Here is an 18,933-nt window from a genome sequence, read left to right on the forward strand (position 1 = left end):
GCATCACGGATAGGGTACTAGTGGGCCAGTGGCTAGGACCACAATCTTATACAAGGGCAGCACCAAGCCTCAACATTTACTGCTAGTATAATTTTTTTTACTTATTTTTCTTCCCTCTTCTATCTAACTTTAGACATTTGTGTTTAAATGTATCAAGAGAACTGTAGGGGGTCCTGGGGTTTTTAAGTCTAAAGACGCTTTGTAGTTTAGGAAACATGAAGCCATTTTATTTCAGCATATTGCCTCACATTGCCATATTCTAGCAGTATTTTATACAAAAATAAACATATTATGCAAGAGGGAGAAGCTTGTACAAAAAGGCATCATCATTACGGTGTACATAGATGATGTCCAAACACAGTCCTGACCACAGTGGTCAAATATGATGCAGGTCGGCACACGTGCAGTAAGGAGAAATCTTTTGTAGCACCCTCATAGATAGCTAGGGGGAGTTAGTTCAGTTTTTCAGCCAGAAGGGTTATTTTAGGTCAGAGGCTCTGCAGGCGAGATCCCTGATACCTCCCCCCTGCTGTAGAATCCTAGAAAAGATTCTAGAAGCAGGTGGCAGGGGTGAGGGGCTGGCCTGCACACTTAAGAGACCCTGGCTAATCCCCAAGCAGGAGGCTTGGCATGGGGCCAGGGCAGCCCTTAAATGTGCTAGAGCCTGCTCAGTAGCAGGATAGTTCGGGTGGAAGATGGAGTGAGAAGGCTGAGATGCAGGAGAATGGGAGAGGGCCCTGTTGGGAAGGGGTCCACCTCCAGGCAGTGGAGCTGGAAAGGAGGAATGCTCAGCCCTCATAGCGGTCTATGGAAGATTTATATTATGTATTTGCAGACTGCAATATTGCATAGTACACTATGGAAAGATGGGACAGCCTTAGTCCATGAAAGACCATTAGAAATCTGAATCTTCATGCCCAGGAAACCTACAGCTATAAAATAAATAACAACCTGAACCACACTGGCATCCACTTAGAAGCCTAACATTGCCTTCCTGTTCTACAGAGGGTAAAATAAGTATTGAACATGTCACCATTTTTCTCAGTAAATAGATTTCTAATGGTGCTTTTGACATGAAAATTTCACCGCATGTCGGCAACAACCCATGCAATCCGTACATACAAAAAAAACTAAACAAATAAATTCAGAAATTAAGTTATGTGTAATAAAATGGAATGACACAGGGAAAAAGAAGTATTGAACACACGAAGAAAGGAAGGTGCAAAAAGGAATGGAAAGCCAAAATACCATCTGAAATCTTTCAGTAATTAGAAAGCAATCCTGCCCCTTGTCAGTGCAAATTAATATCAGCTGGTTCAGTCTCAAACGATAGCCTATAAAAAGGTGTTTCATTATCAAGGTGCCACACAAGAAACATCTCATGATGGGTAAAAGCAAAAAGCTCGCTCAAGTCCTTCGCAACCTTATCCTTGCAAAACATACTAATGGCATTGGTTGAAGAAGGATTTCTAAACTTCTGAATGTCCCAGTGAGCACTGTTGGGACCATAATCCGGAAGTGGAAAGAACATAATTTCACCATAAGCCGGCCATGAGCAAGTGCTCCTCACTAGATTTCTGACATATGAGTGAAAAGAATTACACTGTTCAACAGGTAAAAAGTTTTGGGCATAAAATTAGCTAATCTTACATAATTTTGGGGTGCTGAAAACGAAAATGACCCTAAAAAATGTTGATTGGCTCTAGTTTCCATGATATATTCACCCATCTAATGACGTAAGCCATTCAAAATTATGATGCAACTTCAGCTGCATATTGCGCAATTGATACTGGTGACCAATAGAAAATTGCATGTATACTGAGATGATGCAATATTAGCCTTTAATTGCATCACTTAACTGCATAAAAGCTGCAGTATCTGTAGCTGATTGTAGTTCGACAGCGTCTTTACATTTCGTTTTATGCTTATATAGGCTACTCAGTAATGCCTCGAACTTGTGTGAATAAAGCAGATAATTTCTGCTATATCTGCGGTGAAATAACTTTTATCTCACAAAAAAGGAGGATAACAGGAATGATTAAGAAAGCCTACAACTTGTATTTTGGCTGCAAGATAGGAGACCAGGACAAGAGCTGGGCACCACATATATGCTGCAATTCTTGTGGGACGGCACTGGAGCAATGGTTGAATGGAAAAAAGGCATCTATGCCTTTCGCTGTGCCAATGATTTGGAGAGAGCCAACAGATCATGTTAGTAATTGTTACTTTTGTATGGTGCCTCCAATTGTAAAAGGGCTAAATAAGAAGAAAAAGTTATCTGTGCACTATATAGTTATCTGTGCAAATATTCCATCGGGAATACGTCCAGTTCCTCATGGAGAGGGGCTACCAATTCCTAAAGCACCAGAATCCTTCGTGGTTGAGTCAAGTGAGGAAGAACCTGAAGCGTGTAGTCACGTGCAGTTGTAAGAGATAGCCCTTTCCTCGAATACAAGAGAAAAGCCAAGAGAAGCAAAACCGACACAAACTGAAGACAAAACTAGTGAGAATCCTAAGTATTAAAATGATTCAACTTAGCTTATGGCTATAATTTTTCTTGGTAATCCTATGCAATATATTATGCCATTTAGGCTTTGTTATGTAGTCAATATCACTTGCTTTATATTTGTGGAAAGACATCTATCTATATAATTATTGTGCATTATGTAGTCATTACGCCTATAGTAGAAAACTTTACAGAAAAACTAGAGCCAATTGACAAATTTCATTGTTATATTTGAACTCAGAATGTGAAATTCATTAAGAAATGGATCCTTTTGTTTCCAAAACTGGCAAAAAATAAAAATTTGTTGAACAGTGTTATCAGAAGATATGTCCAAGATTTGTATTTGGCCTTATTGTACTATCTGAGCACAGGCTGGAAAAAAATGTTAAGCATTCATCTTCCTGCATGCTGAAAATTCATTTCACATAATGGCACTCCTGACTGGCATGCTGCCACTACTAGTACAAACTAGGTCAAAATGATGTTTAATAGCAGAGATAATGTTGTATAGCAAATTTCAACCTTCTCAGGTGGTGATCACTATAACTTTCTTTCCCACCTTCTGTTTGAGAGATCATTGCATCAGCATATCCCGATGCTTTGTGCATTGCATCACAGTGTGTACAGTCCATCTGTCTACAATAAGAAATTGTGGATTTTGTTCACCACATGAGTTGATCAACAGACTGCTTCAGGCCACAGCCTATAACAAAGTAAGAAAGATGGCAGCATTGGTATGAGAAATCCAAAGTAATCTATTTTGGGCCTTTGGCAAGTCATTTTCAAAAGCAGACATCAGATACTACAAGTCAGGGGTGCTCAACCGGTTGCGGGCCTCAAATGAAATTAAATGGTTCAGACTTTTGAACCCCTGTATGGATGCCACTAGACATGGACATAATCCACTAGGCTAAAGGATCCTCTCCCCGTGTCTGTGTGTTAGGAAGAAAAGAGAAGAGAGGGGAGCCAGCCACAGCAAAGGCTTATGTATGATAAATGCCGGGATTATGGAGGACTGGCAATCATTCAATAGAATGGCATGCACCCAAAGAAGGCTGTGTGGGTTGCCATAGGTTTTGGGCCACACTTGGCCCATGAGCCACTGGTTAGGCATGCCTGCTATAAGTGATTGTTAAGTGCTTGCAGTTTTCTTACAATTGTGCTGAAAAGTCTGCTTTAAACAGTCTCAAATGGGCATAATATTCTAACTGATATCAGAAATGTAATTGCACTATAAATGCTTTTGCTGCTAAGTTCTTGTCGCATTCATCTGGAGGAAGTATGGAGCTGCCATTGACAACCTTCTAAAAATGCTATTTACACAGTCATGCTTAGCTGTGTTACAAACCTAGAACAAGCATGTTGTAAATGAGTGCAAGGAAAATGTTGAAATTCCTTATTATTATACTAGTACCAGGTCAGTAACTCACATTAAAGCCAAAGTGAACCCTAGGTATTAGCATGACAGCCAACATTCTCAAAAAAAAAAAAAGTCAGCAATCACAGCCTACATATACCTCTTATTGCCACAAGTATAGGGACGCCTGCCTTCACATGCACATAAACTTTAATGACATCCCATTCTTAGTCCGTAGGGTTCAATATTGAGTTGGTCCACACTTTTCAGCTATAACAGCTTCTACTCTTCTGGGAAGGCTGTCCCCAAGGTTTAGGAGTGCGTCTATGGGAATGGTTGACCATTCTTCTAGAAGTGCATTTTTGAGGTCAGGCACTGATGTCGGACGAGAAGGCCTGGCTCACAGTCTCCGCTCTAATTCATCCCATAGGTGCTCTATCAAGTTGAGGTCAGGGACTCTATGCAGGCCAGTCAAGTTCCTCCACCCTAAACTCACTCATCCATGTCTTTATGGACCTTGCTTTGTGCAGATTGCTAGAGAAGTGTGTTTCGTCACTCCAGAGAACACATCTCCACTGCTCCAGAGTCCAGTGGTGGCGTGAATTACACCACTGAATCCGACACTTTGCATTGCTCTTGGTGATGTAAGGCTTGGATGCAGCTGCTCGGCCATGGAAACCCATTCCATGAAGCTCTCTAAGCACTGTTGTGCTAATCTGAAGGCCACATGAACTTTGGAGGTCTTTAGCTACTGACTCAGCAGACAGTTGGCAACTTCTGCGCACTGTGTTCTTCAGCATGTGCTGACCCCACTCTGTCATTTTATGTGGCCTACTACTTTGTGACTGAGTTGTTGTTGTTCCCAGCTGCTTCCACTTTGTTGTAATACCAATAACAGTTGACCGCGGAATATTTAGTAGCAAGGAAATTTCACAGATGGACTTTTTGCACAGGTGGCAACCTATCATGGTATCACGGTTGAATTCATTGAGCTCCTGAGAGCGACCCATTCTTTCACAAATGTTTACAGAAGCAGTCTGCATGCCTAGGTGCTTCACTTTAAACACCTGTGGCCATGGAGGTGATTGGAACACCTGAATCCAATGATTTGGAGGGGTGTCCCAGTAGGTTTGCAATATCCTAATGTAAACAGCCCATTGTAACAGTAATCCAGACCGGGAGCAAGATTTAGTACCTGATATCAGGAATGCAGTTTACAGAACAAGAATATAAAAAGGTAAGGCATGTTGATTAGTGCCAAGGATTGCTAAAAATAGAAAAAAAAAAAGCAGCTACCTACATTTGAACTTTGAAGACACTAAATTACAGACAGCATGTTTCTTCATTACTTAACAGATGGTCCTTTCATTTCCTGTATGTGCCACAAAAGGGTGTGGCAGAAATTGCTACATTATGAGTAATTTCTTTTAGGATTCTTTCATCCAGCACATCACAATTCATAAAATCTGCTGAGCAATCTTTCCGACTTGCAGTAAAAATGATGGTTCTAAGGCTACTTTTTACCATGTTCAATCCAGAGTGATGCCATGAAGAACCTGAGCCATCTGCCTTATACAGATTAGGCCTTTCATACACAGGTAAATCTATCCACCTGCCTGTTCTTTTCACAGTCACTTCTAAAACGTGGAATGAGATTTTATCACAACTTTTTCACACGTATGCCCTTGTATACTGAAACCATTTATTCTCCTATAATGAAAAAGAGGACAAGGTTTAATCAGATGTACAGAATTTAAATCATGCATGAAAAGCTTTCCAATTCAACACCACAGACCTTTGTCATCTGAGCATGTGTTACTGCTTGTTTGTTAACCCCTACACACCAGAAAGTGCATAAGTGGCTATGTATAACATCACGTCAAATCTACATCATTTTTAAAAGATCTGCCTGGATATGACCACCCAGCCCTATGCCAAAAGAGGCTACTTTTTTGGCATTACAATTCAATGTAAATTTCCTATTGGCTTAGAAAAAAACCCTAGGGAGTGACCAAACAGACCAGCAGGAGGTGGCAGTATCACCTCCTGAATGCCTGTAAACCGGCTGTCAACCATAGTCTGAAAAAAATCCATTGTGGATTGCTTTTCAGAGGGAGGTAAAGTCTGCCACTAATGTGAAAGTTGCCTTCCACTGGTGATAACAGTTACCAATGTGCTTATGTTAACTCTGTACTGAGCTTTCAAGCCATCAAATGGCTGTTGTCATGGCTGATATCACGTTCAGCACTATGGCAACTGCAGAACTAAACAGAGGCTAAGATTGGTCCTTCTTCTGCTTTAAAGGGCAGGAGGGTTTATTTCTGCTTTAAGTAGCTCATCTTGGTCTCAGGTGTTCCATCTATCATGGAATTGTAAGGGCCCGTTCAGTTATGTAGGTTTCTGTGTTAATATAATTAAAAGAGAAGTATGAGTTTCTTTTTCATTCTATTCCAAGTGAGCTGCTAATACTTAAAATCTTTCCAGCCTTCTGAGACATGCACCCTTTCTGTTAAAATCACGGTAAATACCTGCGAAAACCATTTATCATTTTCCTTGCACTTCATAATTATGTACCACTTTGTGTTGGTCTATTACATAAAATCCCAATAAAATACATTTACGTTTTTGGTTGTAGCATGAAAAAATGCAGAAAATTTCAAGGGGTAGGAATACTTTTTGAAGGCACTGTAAGGAGGGACAGGTATTTGGATGGATGAGGGGGATTTAAATTACCATTGTCTTTAAAGTGTATGTAAAGCTTAACAACTTTTTATTTGCTGCCTTTTGATTTATTTATTAAACCATTTTAAAAGCATTCTGTTATATTTGTTTAAAAATTGCAAAACAATTCACCTATTGTATTTCAGGTTAACGTTCAGATTGTTCTGGGTCTTCGGCATACGTCTTGCGTTATCTAGCCCTCATAGTTGTTATCTTGAACCACAGAATGAGTAGCTTTTATGTTGTAGAGATCTGAGCGTGGAAAGGGTTGAGTAGTTTAGTAAATAACACTGGTAGGGGCTGTTTGTTGTCAGCCCACAACAGGACTTAGGTGCTGAGTGCATTTATGGCAGATCAACAGGTAGTTATTTTGTAGCAAAAACATGATACAAGCCTTGTTTTCTGCTGAATTAACCACTTGTCTCATAGGGTGGGCTATACCCACTCGTGACTATTTTGTTCTGGTCTATTTTTTGGTTTAGACAGCAACACTTATGAAGTGACTTGGCAATCAGTGTTCTCTATATTCCCCTCCTATCCTTTCAGTTTTTTTATACTTTCATGGCCTTTAATGGGATAAAACCGAATATGTACAAGTATTGCAGGGATGTGCTGCATGTTTTGTTTTTTTTTCTAACTTCACCTTACAGGGGTTTTAAAAAGGAGTTATAGCAGTAAATGCATGTGGAAGATATGCAATAATATGCCATATTACTGCATGCACACATGTACGAAAAAACCCTTAGGATTTGTTTAGATTTGTATATTTTCAGTAAAAAGCATGTGTTTTACTTTAAGAAAATGCCACTCATGTGTAAGAACCATTGATGTTGGCAGAGCTTTTGCTTCAGTGCTCTACATTTTTAAGCACTCTTACTGACCAATGCTTATGCAGTAAATCAAGTTATGATGCAGGTTGCTGTTATACAATTTCACAGGTATTTCAAGTTTTAATTAAAAAAAAATAAATAAAAAATCAGCACAAGAACACTATATACCAACATATTATCAACCCAGGTATATGAATGAAAAGTCTGCCTCCTCTATTCATAGGTCACGTTTCATTCATAGAAGTGTTAGTACAGCTTCAATGAATGGAGGAAGGGCAGAAAAGGCTGGCATAGTCAACACTCTTGATGAGTGACTAAGACAGGTTCCTCAGCTCTAATAACCCCCACTGCATTGGCAGATTATGGTAGCACAAGGGGCACATTGGATTAATAGGTAATGTCCATTGTGATAATTGTTTTATTTTTTTTTTTGATTGAAGCTTAAAGTGTTTGTAAAGGCTCAATGTTTTTTTTACTTTCATGCATTCTATGCATGAAGGTAAAAAACCTTCTGTATGCAGCAGCTCCCCCTAATACTTACCTGAGCCCCACTGCAATCAAACAATGTGCACGAGAGCATCGGCTCTCTGGGGACTCTCCCTCCCCATTGGCTGGGACAGCAGCAGAAGCAATTGGCTTGACACTGCTGTCAATGACAGCCAGTGAGTCAATGAGGAGATAGAGCTGTGGTTCAGCCCTACCCCCTCTGTATGTGAATGGACATGCAGAGCAGTGGCTTGGAACCAAGTCTGCTTGTGCTTGCTTTAGAGGCACTAGGCAGGAGGTAGATGCCAGGGGCACCAGCAGGGGACCCAAGAAGAGCAAGATTGGGGCTGCTCAGTGCAAAACCATTGCACGAGCAAGTAGGTATGACAGGTTTGTTTGAGTTTTTTTTAATTGCTTTTAATATCATCACTTTAAAACTTGAACATAACATGCAAAACGAAATGTGTACTGCTTGAAAATGGACAAATTTTATTCCTACTTGAAGGAAAAAGGGTAAATTATCCATAAAATGCATGTCATGTTTGCATGCATTTTTAGAGCACCCACAACATGGAATATCCCTATTCTTGAGTACGCCACTGCCATTTTACATATGCAAACACAGGCCTTGTTACTAAACCCACAACTGTAAAATCTATCTGTATATGCAGTAAAGCATTCTTGTTATACTTACTGTGGAACCTAAGGGGTTAATCATCCACATTATGTAAAAAGGCTGTTTGATCCTGTCTTCTCTGATCCTTCTCTTCTTGCACTGTCCACAATCCATCTGCTGATAGTACAGAGCCCTAGGAGACACTCTAGCAATACAAACCAAACTGAGCATGTGCAGGTTTTTTGTTTTGTTTAGTTTTTTGGGAGGGTGCATGAGATCAGCACAGGGCAAATCAGAACTGTCCAGACAGAGGGTCAGGGGTCATGCAGCCTCATAGGACAGTTAAAGGAAAATGTAATCTACTAGATTAACCAGTGCTCAGCCAGACACTCCAGAAGAGGAGGATCAGGGCTGCTCTGTGCAGAACCATTGCACAGAGCAGGCAAGTAGTATACCATCTTTTAAACATATTTTGTTTACAATCAATTTAAGGAAAGAATAGTGCATTTAAAACAGCTGATGAAGCAGGTTATCAAGGTACCACTGTGTTTAGGGAAGAGAACAAATCATTTTAAGGCTCCATTCACACTAGTGTTTTTTTAAGTTTCTAGAAGCTGTTATCAGCATTTTCTTCTGCTCCTAGAAGCTAAATAGTGTTATCCTATGTGTCCATGCATACTATTTTAGGCTGGTAGCATTTTTCAAGCTAAACACCCCTAAATGCTACTACAATGCTCCTAACAGCTTTTTTCTAGCTTTCCCCTACATGTACTTCAAAACGCTAATAAAATGCTGTCGCTCCTAAACGCTACTAAAAACTGCTATTACAAGAGTTTTTTATCCAGCGTTTTTTGAGCTTTAAAAAGAAATGCTAGTGTGCATGAAGCCTAAATGTGTTACCTTTTTCTGTTTGTATTTTACGATTTTGTTAATCTGAATGGAACATTTTTGCTCATCAATAATAAGGCAAATATATATGTATTCTAAAAAAAAATGACAAGCTATAGAATGAGTTATTATGAAGCAACATTTTTTCTCAAACGGTTACAGTGCTACAAATGTGTTGAGGAACATTAGAACAAGTAATGCACTTACCCTTCTGGATTCAATAGGACCATTGTAAGCAAACATTCCTAAATAGCATTTAAGAGTGCCAGGGGAAATGTGGAATTTCACTAAAAATTGTTATCTACTAGCTTTGCTCTGTCTTGGGGGAACCCCTTCCAAGTCATGAAACGTGCTTCATCATACAAGCATGGTTATATCAAGGGAAGGAAATGTAAGTCATTGTTTTTTGGATAAAGTAGACACAATTAGCAAAATGTAGTCATTAACCTTGGGGGCTGGATTTCACAATCACACACTGCAGGAGACTGAAAGTTGAGGAGATGTGGTTTTTGAGTAACCTAAGTGAAAGACAAAAACATGTAGAACCTATTTAAAAATAAAAATAAAAAATTGTAGATTGGAAAATCCATACAAGTGTTCCTAATATATAGGCAATGCAAATCCAGCTTTACACCGATGTGCTTTACTGTGGATAAAGTCAGCCACATTAGCAGTTGAGGCATGTATTCTTAAAACTGGGAAGCAGATCTGTATTAAATATTTCTTTTATACCCTAGCCCTTCACAACAATATATTTATGGTCTATAACCATTAAGCTCCCATGCAATGCATATCCTATAGGCAGAAGTAGAAGGCAGATGTTCATCTACAGTGCATAACCAATATACTATGCTATGCAGTCATTAAAGCATTACTGCCCAGGCATGCTGAACAGAAGAGTGCTAGTAACCAGGGGCACAACACCACAAAACAATGAGAATTTCAATACATTTTCCTGTGCTAATGAATGCAGATGTCCGTTGTTCTAATCATGCTTCATGACCACAATTACAGGCCAAAAATGGGAGCGTTATCCACCTGGCAGCTCATAAAAGCCCATTCTCAGAATATAGAGTTTTTATAAAACATTTTTTTAAAATGTATCCTTGTTGCAGTTATGCTATATAAATGTTGGAGGAAGAATGGAGTTTAACTCTATATCATACCATGTTTGTTCAGTCTGCTAATTATCTAAACCTTTTTATAAAATCACAGACTTCTTGGTATGCCTATGTTTCGTACACACTGTCCAGGTTAAACAATATGTGAAATGACCAAATGAATGGAAACTAAATCAAGCAATTCTTAACAAAGCATTGGATCTGACTGTCATAGCTAGCTGTGGTTCAGCAATGGGATTTTCAGGCATTCCTGCTAAATAGATGCTTGTATGTCTGATGATGATCTTTTCTCTCCTAATCGTAGTGGATATACAGTATACCACCACAGCCCTCAGGTATACATGACAGCATGTGTGATATTTAAAGCGAAGTTCCACCCAAAAGTGGAAGCTCCACTTATCTGCCGCCTCCTCCCCCCCCCCCCCCCCCCCACTGCCACATCTGGCATCTTTTGGATGGGAAGAGCGGGTACCTGGTTTTGATTGGTACCAGCTCCCACTTCCGACTCAGTTCACCGCGGCAACCTGAGCCAGAAGCTCGGCCCCCTTCCTCCCCCCTGCAGCCCTGTGGGACACTTCACAGGTCCCAGAAGACTGCGGCCCATCCAAAAAGCGCAGCTCACTTCGCACATGCACAGTATGAGACTGGCTGTGAAGCCGCAAGGCTTCACTGCCAGTTTTCCTTAGTCAAGATGGAAGAATCGGCTTGGGGTTAGGACACCAGTGGATCCCTGAACTGGTAAGTGCCCTAATATTAAAAGTAAGCAGCTACAGTATTTTTAGCTGTTGACTTTTCATTTTTGGGAGGGGGGCCAGAACTCCGCTTTAAGGAACTTAACGACTTGCCCTCCAAAGGATTTACCCCCTTCCTGACAAGGCCATTTTTTGCAATACGGCGCTGCATTACTTTAACTAACAATTGCGTGGTCATTCAATGCTGCACCAAAAAGAAATTTATGTCCATTTTTCCCCACAAATAGAGCTTTCTTTCGGTGGTATTTGATCACCTTTTTGCACTATAAACAAAAAAAGACTGACTATTTTGAGAAAAAAAAAAAACACAATATTTTTGACTTTTTGCTATAAAACCTATCCAATAAAAATTTTTTTTTTAAAAAATCTAAATTTCGTCATAAATTTAGGCCAAAATGTATTCTGCCACATGTATTTGCTAAAAAAAACAAATCCCAATACATATAAATGAATTGGTTTACGTGAAAGTTATAGCATCTACAAATGGCACTATATATACTGAAATTTCTAATTTTACTGGTAATGGCGGCAATCAGCGACTTATAGCAGGACTGTGGGACTGCAGGACTGAAGTGGGCATTCTGACACTGGGTAGGAACTAACTGCCACTGACATCCCAATGACACAAATACAGTGATCAGTGCTAATAAGAAGCACTGACACTGTACTAATGACACCGGGCAGGAAGGGTTTAACATCTGGGGCAATCAAAGGGTTAAACTTGTTAAAAAAAAAAAGTTTCCCCCTGCAAAGTAATATAATGTGCTAGTATGCATTGTATACTAGCCCATTATGTGAAACTTACCTTAAAACGAAGTCCTCCAGCGGCGCGCTATCACTGCTGACAGGGCTTCCATCTTCTCCTGTTCTTCTTTCCGGGTTCCCAGGCTGCAGCTGTTTGGATGGCTGAGCCGCCAATGCCGTCACTCCCGTTCATGCACGCCGGAGTCTTGGCCGCGGCACACAGCTCTGAAAGAATGGCACAGGTATGCCGTCCCTTCATAGCGCATGTGCCGGTGATGTAGCTCTGTAGAATATCTAATAAACTGTGCACGTTTAGGAGATCATCATTTTACCTACAGGCAAGCTATATTATAAGCTTACCTGTAGGTAAAAATATAAATGAGAATTTACTACCACTTTAACCAGTGCTCTGCTAGATGTCACAAGACTGCTCCAACTTCTGACGAGAAAAGGTATTTAGCGGTTTATATTTACTAAAATAATCTAATTTCCATGTTGTGTGTACCGTGAGAGACCAGATATAGTGAATGCAGGGTCCTGAGTTTAGTAACACTTTAATGCATTTTTTTTTATGCAGTGTTAGAACACACACACACACACACACACACACACACACACACACACACAATTACAGCTTCCCTACAAAGCACCTCAGATTAAAAAAAAAATATTGCCCCATGCTACAGCAGACTAGAGGTCCATTATGGTCACCAGGAAGGGAGGAAAATGGTGAGCCCTACTTATACCAACTTTCGAAGATGAGAAAGAGGAACACCTTTTAGCACAAAGTTTATAGGCAAATGATACTCTAACCGCCTCCCCCTTCCAAGTACCATAAAGTATACGAAAAATGTAATTGGTTAAATCACAAGTGCTTTTTTACACTACTACTACAGTAGATTATTTAAACTAATTACAGCTATTTTTTACTGTCTTTTCAAAGTAACAAATGCAAAAATGTAGATGTTGGATAAAAGGTTTTGTTTAGTAAAAGAACATTTTTTATACAGGTCTATACAGCAGACCAAAAATAGGGGTTAAGAGGAACAGTGGGATCTGGTTCCAAAAGAGCGATGGGGCTATTAGAGCTATGCCTGTTGCGGTCTAGCCAAAATGCAGTAGAATATGTTCATGGCCAGGCTTACCTAAGCATTCTGCAGGACCCCATTTGAAACCATAATCATAGCAGTGGTATTCTGCATGTTCTGGAACTGAGAACTGGCAAGGTGGTTACCGCATTGAGAAGGAGCCTGCAGAAGATGAATAACTGTTATGGCACTGGAGACTACTTGTTCCAAAACAAGAGCAAAAAATAAGACCATCAAAAGAAATCAAAACTAGTTTTTCGAATTATGGCCTGCTGTGCTCTAGTCTAGGCTGTGCTCAAGAGCTCTGGTCCATTTTGCTTGTCTTGCTATGGACAAGACCTCTACAAGTACACGGTGTTACTCTTGCTGCTACATGTACCTATTTCACCATTCTTATTCATACATTTTGCTATAGTAGTTTGTACTACATGCTGGAAAAACACTTATTATCAGATCAATGTATGAAGACAACTTTCAGAGGACACATTAAACATGGTAAAATAGTAACAAAACATAGCAGCTTTATTGAGCAATTCTTTCTCAGGTTCTCGTGAGCAGAGAGAGACCTGAGAACGTGCTAAGCTGTGGAAGGCATTTAACAGGGAGTCTGGCCGTACAATGTAACATGAAGACCAAGAAAACTGGCTGCTAGCTTAAGGCAAAGGTTTATACACTAACAAGCAACATAGCTGTGCATTTGGCAATAGCTTTCAGCTACCAGTCTCTATCCAGACCTTTAGCTTTCTAATTACCAAACTGTTAAACTGCTAGAAAAATAGCTTCTTTTGTATCCACCTTCTACCTTAGTAAATCCCAGATCACAATACAGACCTTCAGGATCATTTGACTGGATCAAGATCAGTGGCCTGATTGTCCACACTTATTTCACATCAGTTTAGGCAAAGGATACCTTATATTCAGAACTGATTATACAGAACCTCAGTGACAGAAAGAACAATTCCAAGGCTAGCTGGCTGCCTTGGCCTTTAGTGCTTCTTGTCTAATCTGCCCCATATGTGTGTTATACACTTTCAGATATCCAAAACGCTACAAATTTTTATCTGTGCCGTTACCCTGTTACCTGTACTACATTTTTACTTAATCATTACATGTAAGCTGGATAAATCGGGATCTGTGTCATACTATGGACTTTTGGGGAGGGAGGATTTGTACTGGGATGGGGGAGTATTTGTGCTGAGAGAGGGGTTTGGAGGGGACAAAAATCTGTGCTGGGAGGATTTCAGCAGAGGGTGGAGATTTGTACAGGGAGGAGAAATTGGAAGGGGGGGGGGGGAACAAAAGATTTGTAAAGGGGTGCAAAGATTTTTGCTGGGATGAGTGATTGGGGAGGACTTTCGGAAGAAATATGTGTTTGGGGAGTGTGCAAATTAGTGCTGTTTTTTTGGTCTGGGGGAAAGTATTGCTTGTGGGGGAATTTTGCACTCTCCTAACCCCTGCATTTTCGGCAGTATGCACTCCTAACCTCTGCACTCCTCTGTGTGTTCTGTATTCTTAAACCCAGCACTGACCACAGCTTCTGTACATTACGAACTCCTGACCCCTTAAACTCTTTGCATTACATATCCCTGACCCCTGTACTCTATGTTTTACAGACTTCTGCTCCCTATACACTCTATTGTACTTCACATACAGTACTTATGACAAAAGTATTCATTGTCTCATTAGCTCCTGGTTGCCAAGCTGTCCCTGACCATTGTAATGAAGTTCTTTAAGGTACGCTCAGGCAAAGCCAGCATGCACAGAACCATAGGTATTGCAAGTATTTTAAACTGATTCTGCTGAAGTTCATACTGTGAGACAACTGCTGATAGAACAGCAACTAAAGCATATTTTATGGGTATAAGGAGACTCAGGTTTTAACTAACCACGCTCCTTCAGACACTCCCACTGTTAGCACAATTTCCCACCATCTGCACCACGTTACTGCTTCTCCTTGGGTTGACAAAAGGTGTCCCAGGTCTTTCACAATCTTAGCAATGCTGCGGGCTGTGCTAAGGGCAGAACAATCTATTTCCCTTCATATCCTAGAATTCTGCTTTGAACTCTAGGTCTGCCTCCTGGAACATGATGTGACAGAAATTCCCAGGATGCATCTGTGAGGCCAGGGTTATATCACCTGTGCCTTGCTCAAACAGAAAGTAGAAGAACAGTAACTAAGTAAAAGCAAAAAATGTTTCTTAACTAATGAATGTAAGATGATTGTAACAGAGTTGCATGCTGATGTGATTTTTAGTAAAGAGGGGGGGGTCTGATTTTACCCCAATATCAAAGTAAAATGCAGTGAAAAATTTATTTTTTGAAAAAGTGAAGTCCAATAATATGGTCCTACTGTTTTTTTTTTCTACGAACTAAAGTCCATTCCCTTGAAGCAACCAACGTGAATTTAAGATTCTTTTTTGTGATGTATTTCCTCTGTGTTAGTTAAATAAGTGTATAGTTGGTAAGTCCTGCTCTAATGTCTCAGACTTAGAGGGATAATTGTTATAGTAAATGCACGCATATATTTGCAAATATAGTATAAATGGTAAATTAAAAAAAATACATACATATACATATATATATATATATATATATATATATAAAATAAAATTCTCCCCCCCGCCCCAAGGCCAGGCCAATACCACGGAAATTCTCCATTGACCTGAGTGTGGTTTTCTTCTGGTGTAAAGGAAACTGTAAATGTGTCTGTTCTTTTAGAGCACAACCCATGTGATGGAACTGAAGTGTCAACATTCTCCTAGTAATGAAAAAATAACAGTATGAAACATTACCCATGGTTCAGGGGGGAGTGATGTATAGCGAAAATAGTGGGGCTTCATGGAAAGGGCCTCATGAAGGAGCAGGCCAACTGATGTTTTACTTTAAACACAGTAATTTCAGAGAAACAAGCTGCTTTCTTTGCAAACCCTCTATAACCTTGCACTTCACAGGCCAAATAAAGAGCGAACAGGAATGGCCAACAGGCAAAGGGCCAGTTCATAAATTGGATTTCTCAGGAAAAGAAAGCTTATAAAATGTATATCCAGTGGGACCAGTTCTGTCTTTAGCATTAGCAGACAAAAACATGGAACTTAACGTGAATGAATTTTGCAGACTTTACAGCTAAGCCAATGTAAATGGTTATACTTTACAAAGGAATTTGCTTCCTCCTACCTTTTGCAAAGAACATGCTCATTAAAACTTGAGAAAAAAAAAATACTACAGTATTTAACCCCTCAAGAGCAGTATATCTTTTTTTTAATGCAGGAATGCACTTTTAGTTTTTTTTTTAATATACGTGATCAACAGAACAACCTCAAATTTTAGTTTGTTCCTCCATAAGGCAATGCCATATTCCATAGCACTGTACCATTCTGTACCAGACAAATCTCTCATCAGCTATTGTCTATTCTCCTTTCATGTTCATGTCCCTGGAATCACCCAAACAGATACTTAGGGGTTTATTTACTAAAGCTGGAGAGTGCAAAATCAGACTCACTTCTGCATAGAAACCAATCAGCTTCCAGGTTTCATTGCCAAAGCTTCATTGAACAAGCTGAGGTTAGAAGCTGATTGGTTTCTATGCAGAAGGGAGTCTGATTTTGGACTCTCCAGCTTTAGTAAATAAACCCCTTAGAGTCAGATCACTTGAGAATAAGCATAGAGAGGGTAGTAGAAGTTCACTGCATTCACCTATCCAGTTTCACCTGCTTTTTCTTTAAACCAAAAACAATTGAGGGGCTTTTTAGCAATGTGGTCATCAGGACATTGGTTAAAATCATTGCCTTCTGTCAATGACATACACGGAGGACCATTTAAAAAAAACAAAAAAAAAAACAAAGAGGGCGTTTGCTTTGGACAGCCAGGAAAGCGGTAACATCAATAAAGCTCATAGATAACTGACATTCTAAGACAGCTGAAGGCCCTGGAAGTCTTAGGAAGACAAGAATTCGTGTTGGTAATCCCAGTGTTGTCTTAATTGTTTAATTTTTTAATTTAAATTGCGTTTGCAGTTGGGTTAAAGCATGTGATTTAAATCTATATTAAAAGTAAATCTCAGATGAGAAAAAAAATTACATTACATTACATTATTACATTACATTACATTGAGTTTATATAGCGCCAAAGGGTTTGCTCAGCGCTGTACAATAGAGGGGGGGGACAATTCATGAAACATTACAGCAACTACAAACAGCACACGAGGGGTTATAGGGCCCTACTCTTTCGAGCTTACAATCTAGGAGGGAGGGGGTAGTGGTACAGGAGGAAGTGGCTGTGGGGGATGGAGTGGTAGGAGGAATGAAGGAGAGCAGCAGTTAGGTGAGGGTGGGGTAGGCTTCCCTGAAGAGGTGGGTTTTCAGGGAGCGCCTGAAGGTGAGGAGGGAAGGTGACAGTCTGATGGATTGGGGTAGTGAGTTCCAGAGGATGGGGGAGGACCTGAAGAAGTCTTGCAGACGTGCGTGTGAGGAGGAGACCAGGGAGTAAGATAGAAGGAGGTCCTGTGAAGAGCGAAGGGTACGGGTAGGGTGGTACTTGGGAATCAGGTTGGTGAGGTAGTTAGGGGCAGTGTTGTGAATGGCTTTGTAGGTCAGAGTGAGTAGTTTGAATTTGATGCGTTGGGCGATAGGGAGCCAGTGGAGGGAGAGGCAGAGGGGGGTGGCAGAGGTGGAGCGGGTGGTGAGGTGGATGAGTCTAGCCGCTGAGTTGAGGATGGTCTGAAGCGGGGAGAGCCTGCACTGGGGTAGGCCGGTGAGGAGGGAGTTGCAGTAGTCAAGGCGTGAGATAATCAGGGAGTGCACAAGTAGTTTAGTGGTGTCTGGGGTAAGGAAGGAGCGTATTTTGGCGATATTGCGGAGGTGGAGTCTGCATGTGTTTGTGAGCGATTTGACATGAGGTTGGAAGGAGAGGTTAGAGTCCAGAATGACTCCAAGGACTTTGGCTTGCGGGGCGGGATTGATGGTGGTGAGGTTAGTAGTGATGGATAGGATGGGGGGGGGGCGCGGGCAGGAGGGAAGACGAGAAGCTCGGTTTTGGAGAGGTTGAGTTTGAGGAAATGGAGCGACATCCAGTCAGAGATGTCGTTTAGGAGGTGAGTGATGCGGGCGGAGAAAGTGGAGGTGAGGTGAGGGGTGGAGAGGTAAATTTGAGTGTCATCAGCATAGAGATGGTAGTTGAAGCCATGGGAGTGTATGAGTTTGCCAAGGGAGGAGGTGTAGATGGAGAAGAGAAGGGGTCCAAGGACAGAGCCCTGGGGGACCCCAACAGAGAGGGGGAGTGAGGGGGAGGTGGCACCATTGTAGGCGACACTGAAGGAGCGTTGGGATAGGTACGAGGAGAACCAGGAGAGAGCGGTGTCTCTGATGCCAAGGGAGAGTAGTTTATTAAGGAGGAGGGGGTGGTCAACTGTGTCGAAGGCCGCGGAGAGGTCCAGGAGGAGGAGGACAGAGTAGTCGCCTTTGGCTTTGGCGGTTAGTAGGTCGTTGGTGATTTTGAGGAGGGCGGTTTCGGTGGAGTGTAGGGGACGGAAGCCGGACTGTAGTGGATCAAGGAGGTTGTTGTCAGTTAGGTGGGCGCTTAGGCGGTTGTAGACTAAGCGCTCCAGGAGTTTGGAAGTGAGTGGCAGCAGGGAGATGGGTCTGAGGTTGTTTGGGTCAGAGGGGTCCAGGGAGGGCTTTTTGAGTATGGGGGTGATGTGCGCATGCTTTAGGGGGGAGGGGAATACGCCGGTAGAGAGGGAGAGATTGAAGATGTGGGTGAGGGAGCAGATGAGGGAAGAGGGGGGTGACTGGAGGAGTCGAGAGGGGATAGGGTCCAGGGGGCAGGT

At 41.2% G+C, this 18,933-nt stretch overlaps 1 protein-coding gene across 5 annotated transcripts in view; it reads right to left on the bottom strand.

Moving 5' to 3' along the window:
* MAPRE2 (microtubule associated protein RP/EB family member 2) overlaps positions 1 to 18,933 on the bottom strand; it is a 239,535-nt gene that overhangs the window by 88,885 nt on the left and 131,717 nt on the right. Inside the window, exon 3 of one of the 5 annotated variants that reach the window (XM_089678316.1) lies at positions 13,167 to 13,271. The exons of the other annotated variants lie outside the window; for them this stretch is intronic. Within the exon in view, the coding sequence (XP_089534442.1) occupies positions 13,167 to 13,189 (23 nt within the window). The 5' untranslated portion in view covers positions 13,190 to 13,271. The remainder of the gene's footprint in view (positions 1 to 13,166; positions 13,272 to 18,933) is intronic. 5 annotated transcript variants of the gene reach the window in all.

The sequence above is a fragment of the Staurois parvus genome, unplaced genomic scaffold, assembly GCF_062004578.1.
Source record: "Staurois parvus isolate SC_StPar_1 unplaced genomic scaffold, SC_StPar_1.0 ptg000203l, whole genome shotgun sequence".
NCBI classification, from domain to species: Eukaryota; Metazoa; Chordata; class Amphibia; order Anura; family Ranidae; genus Staurois; species Staurois parvus.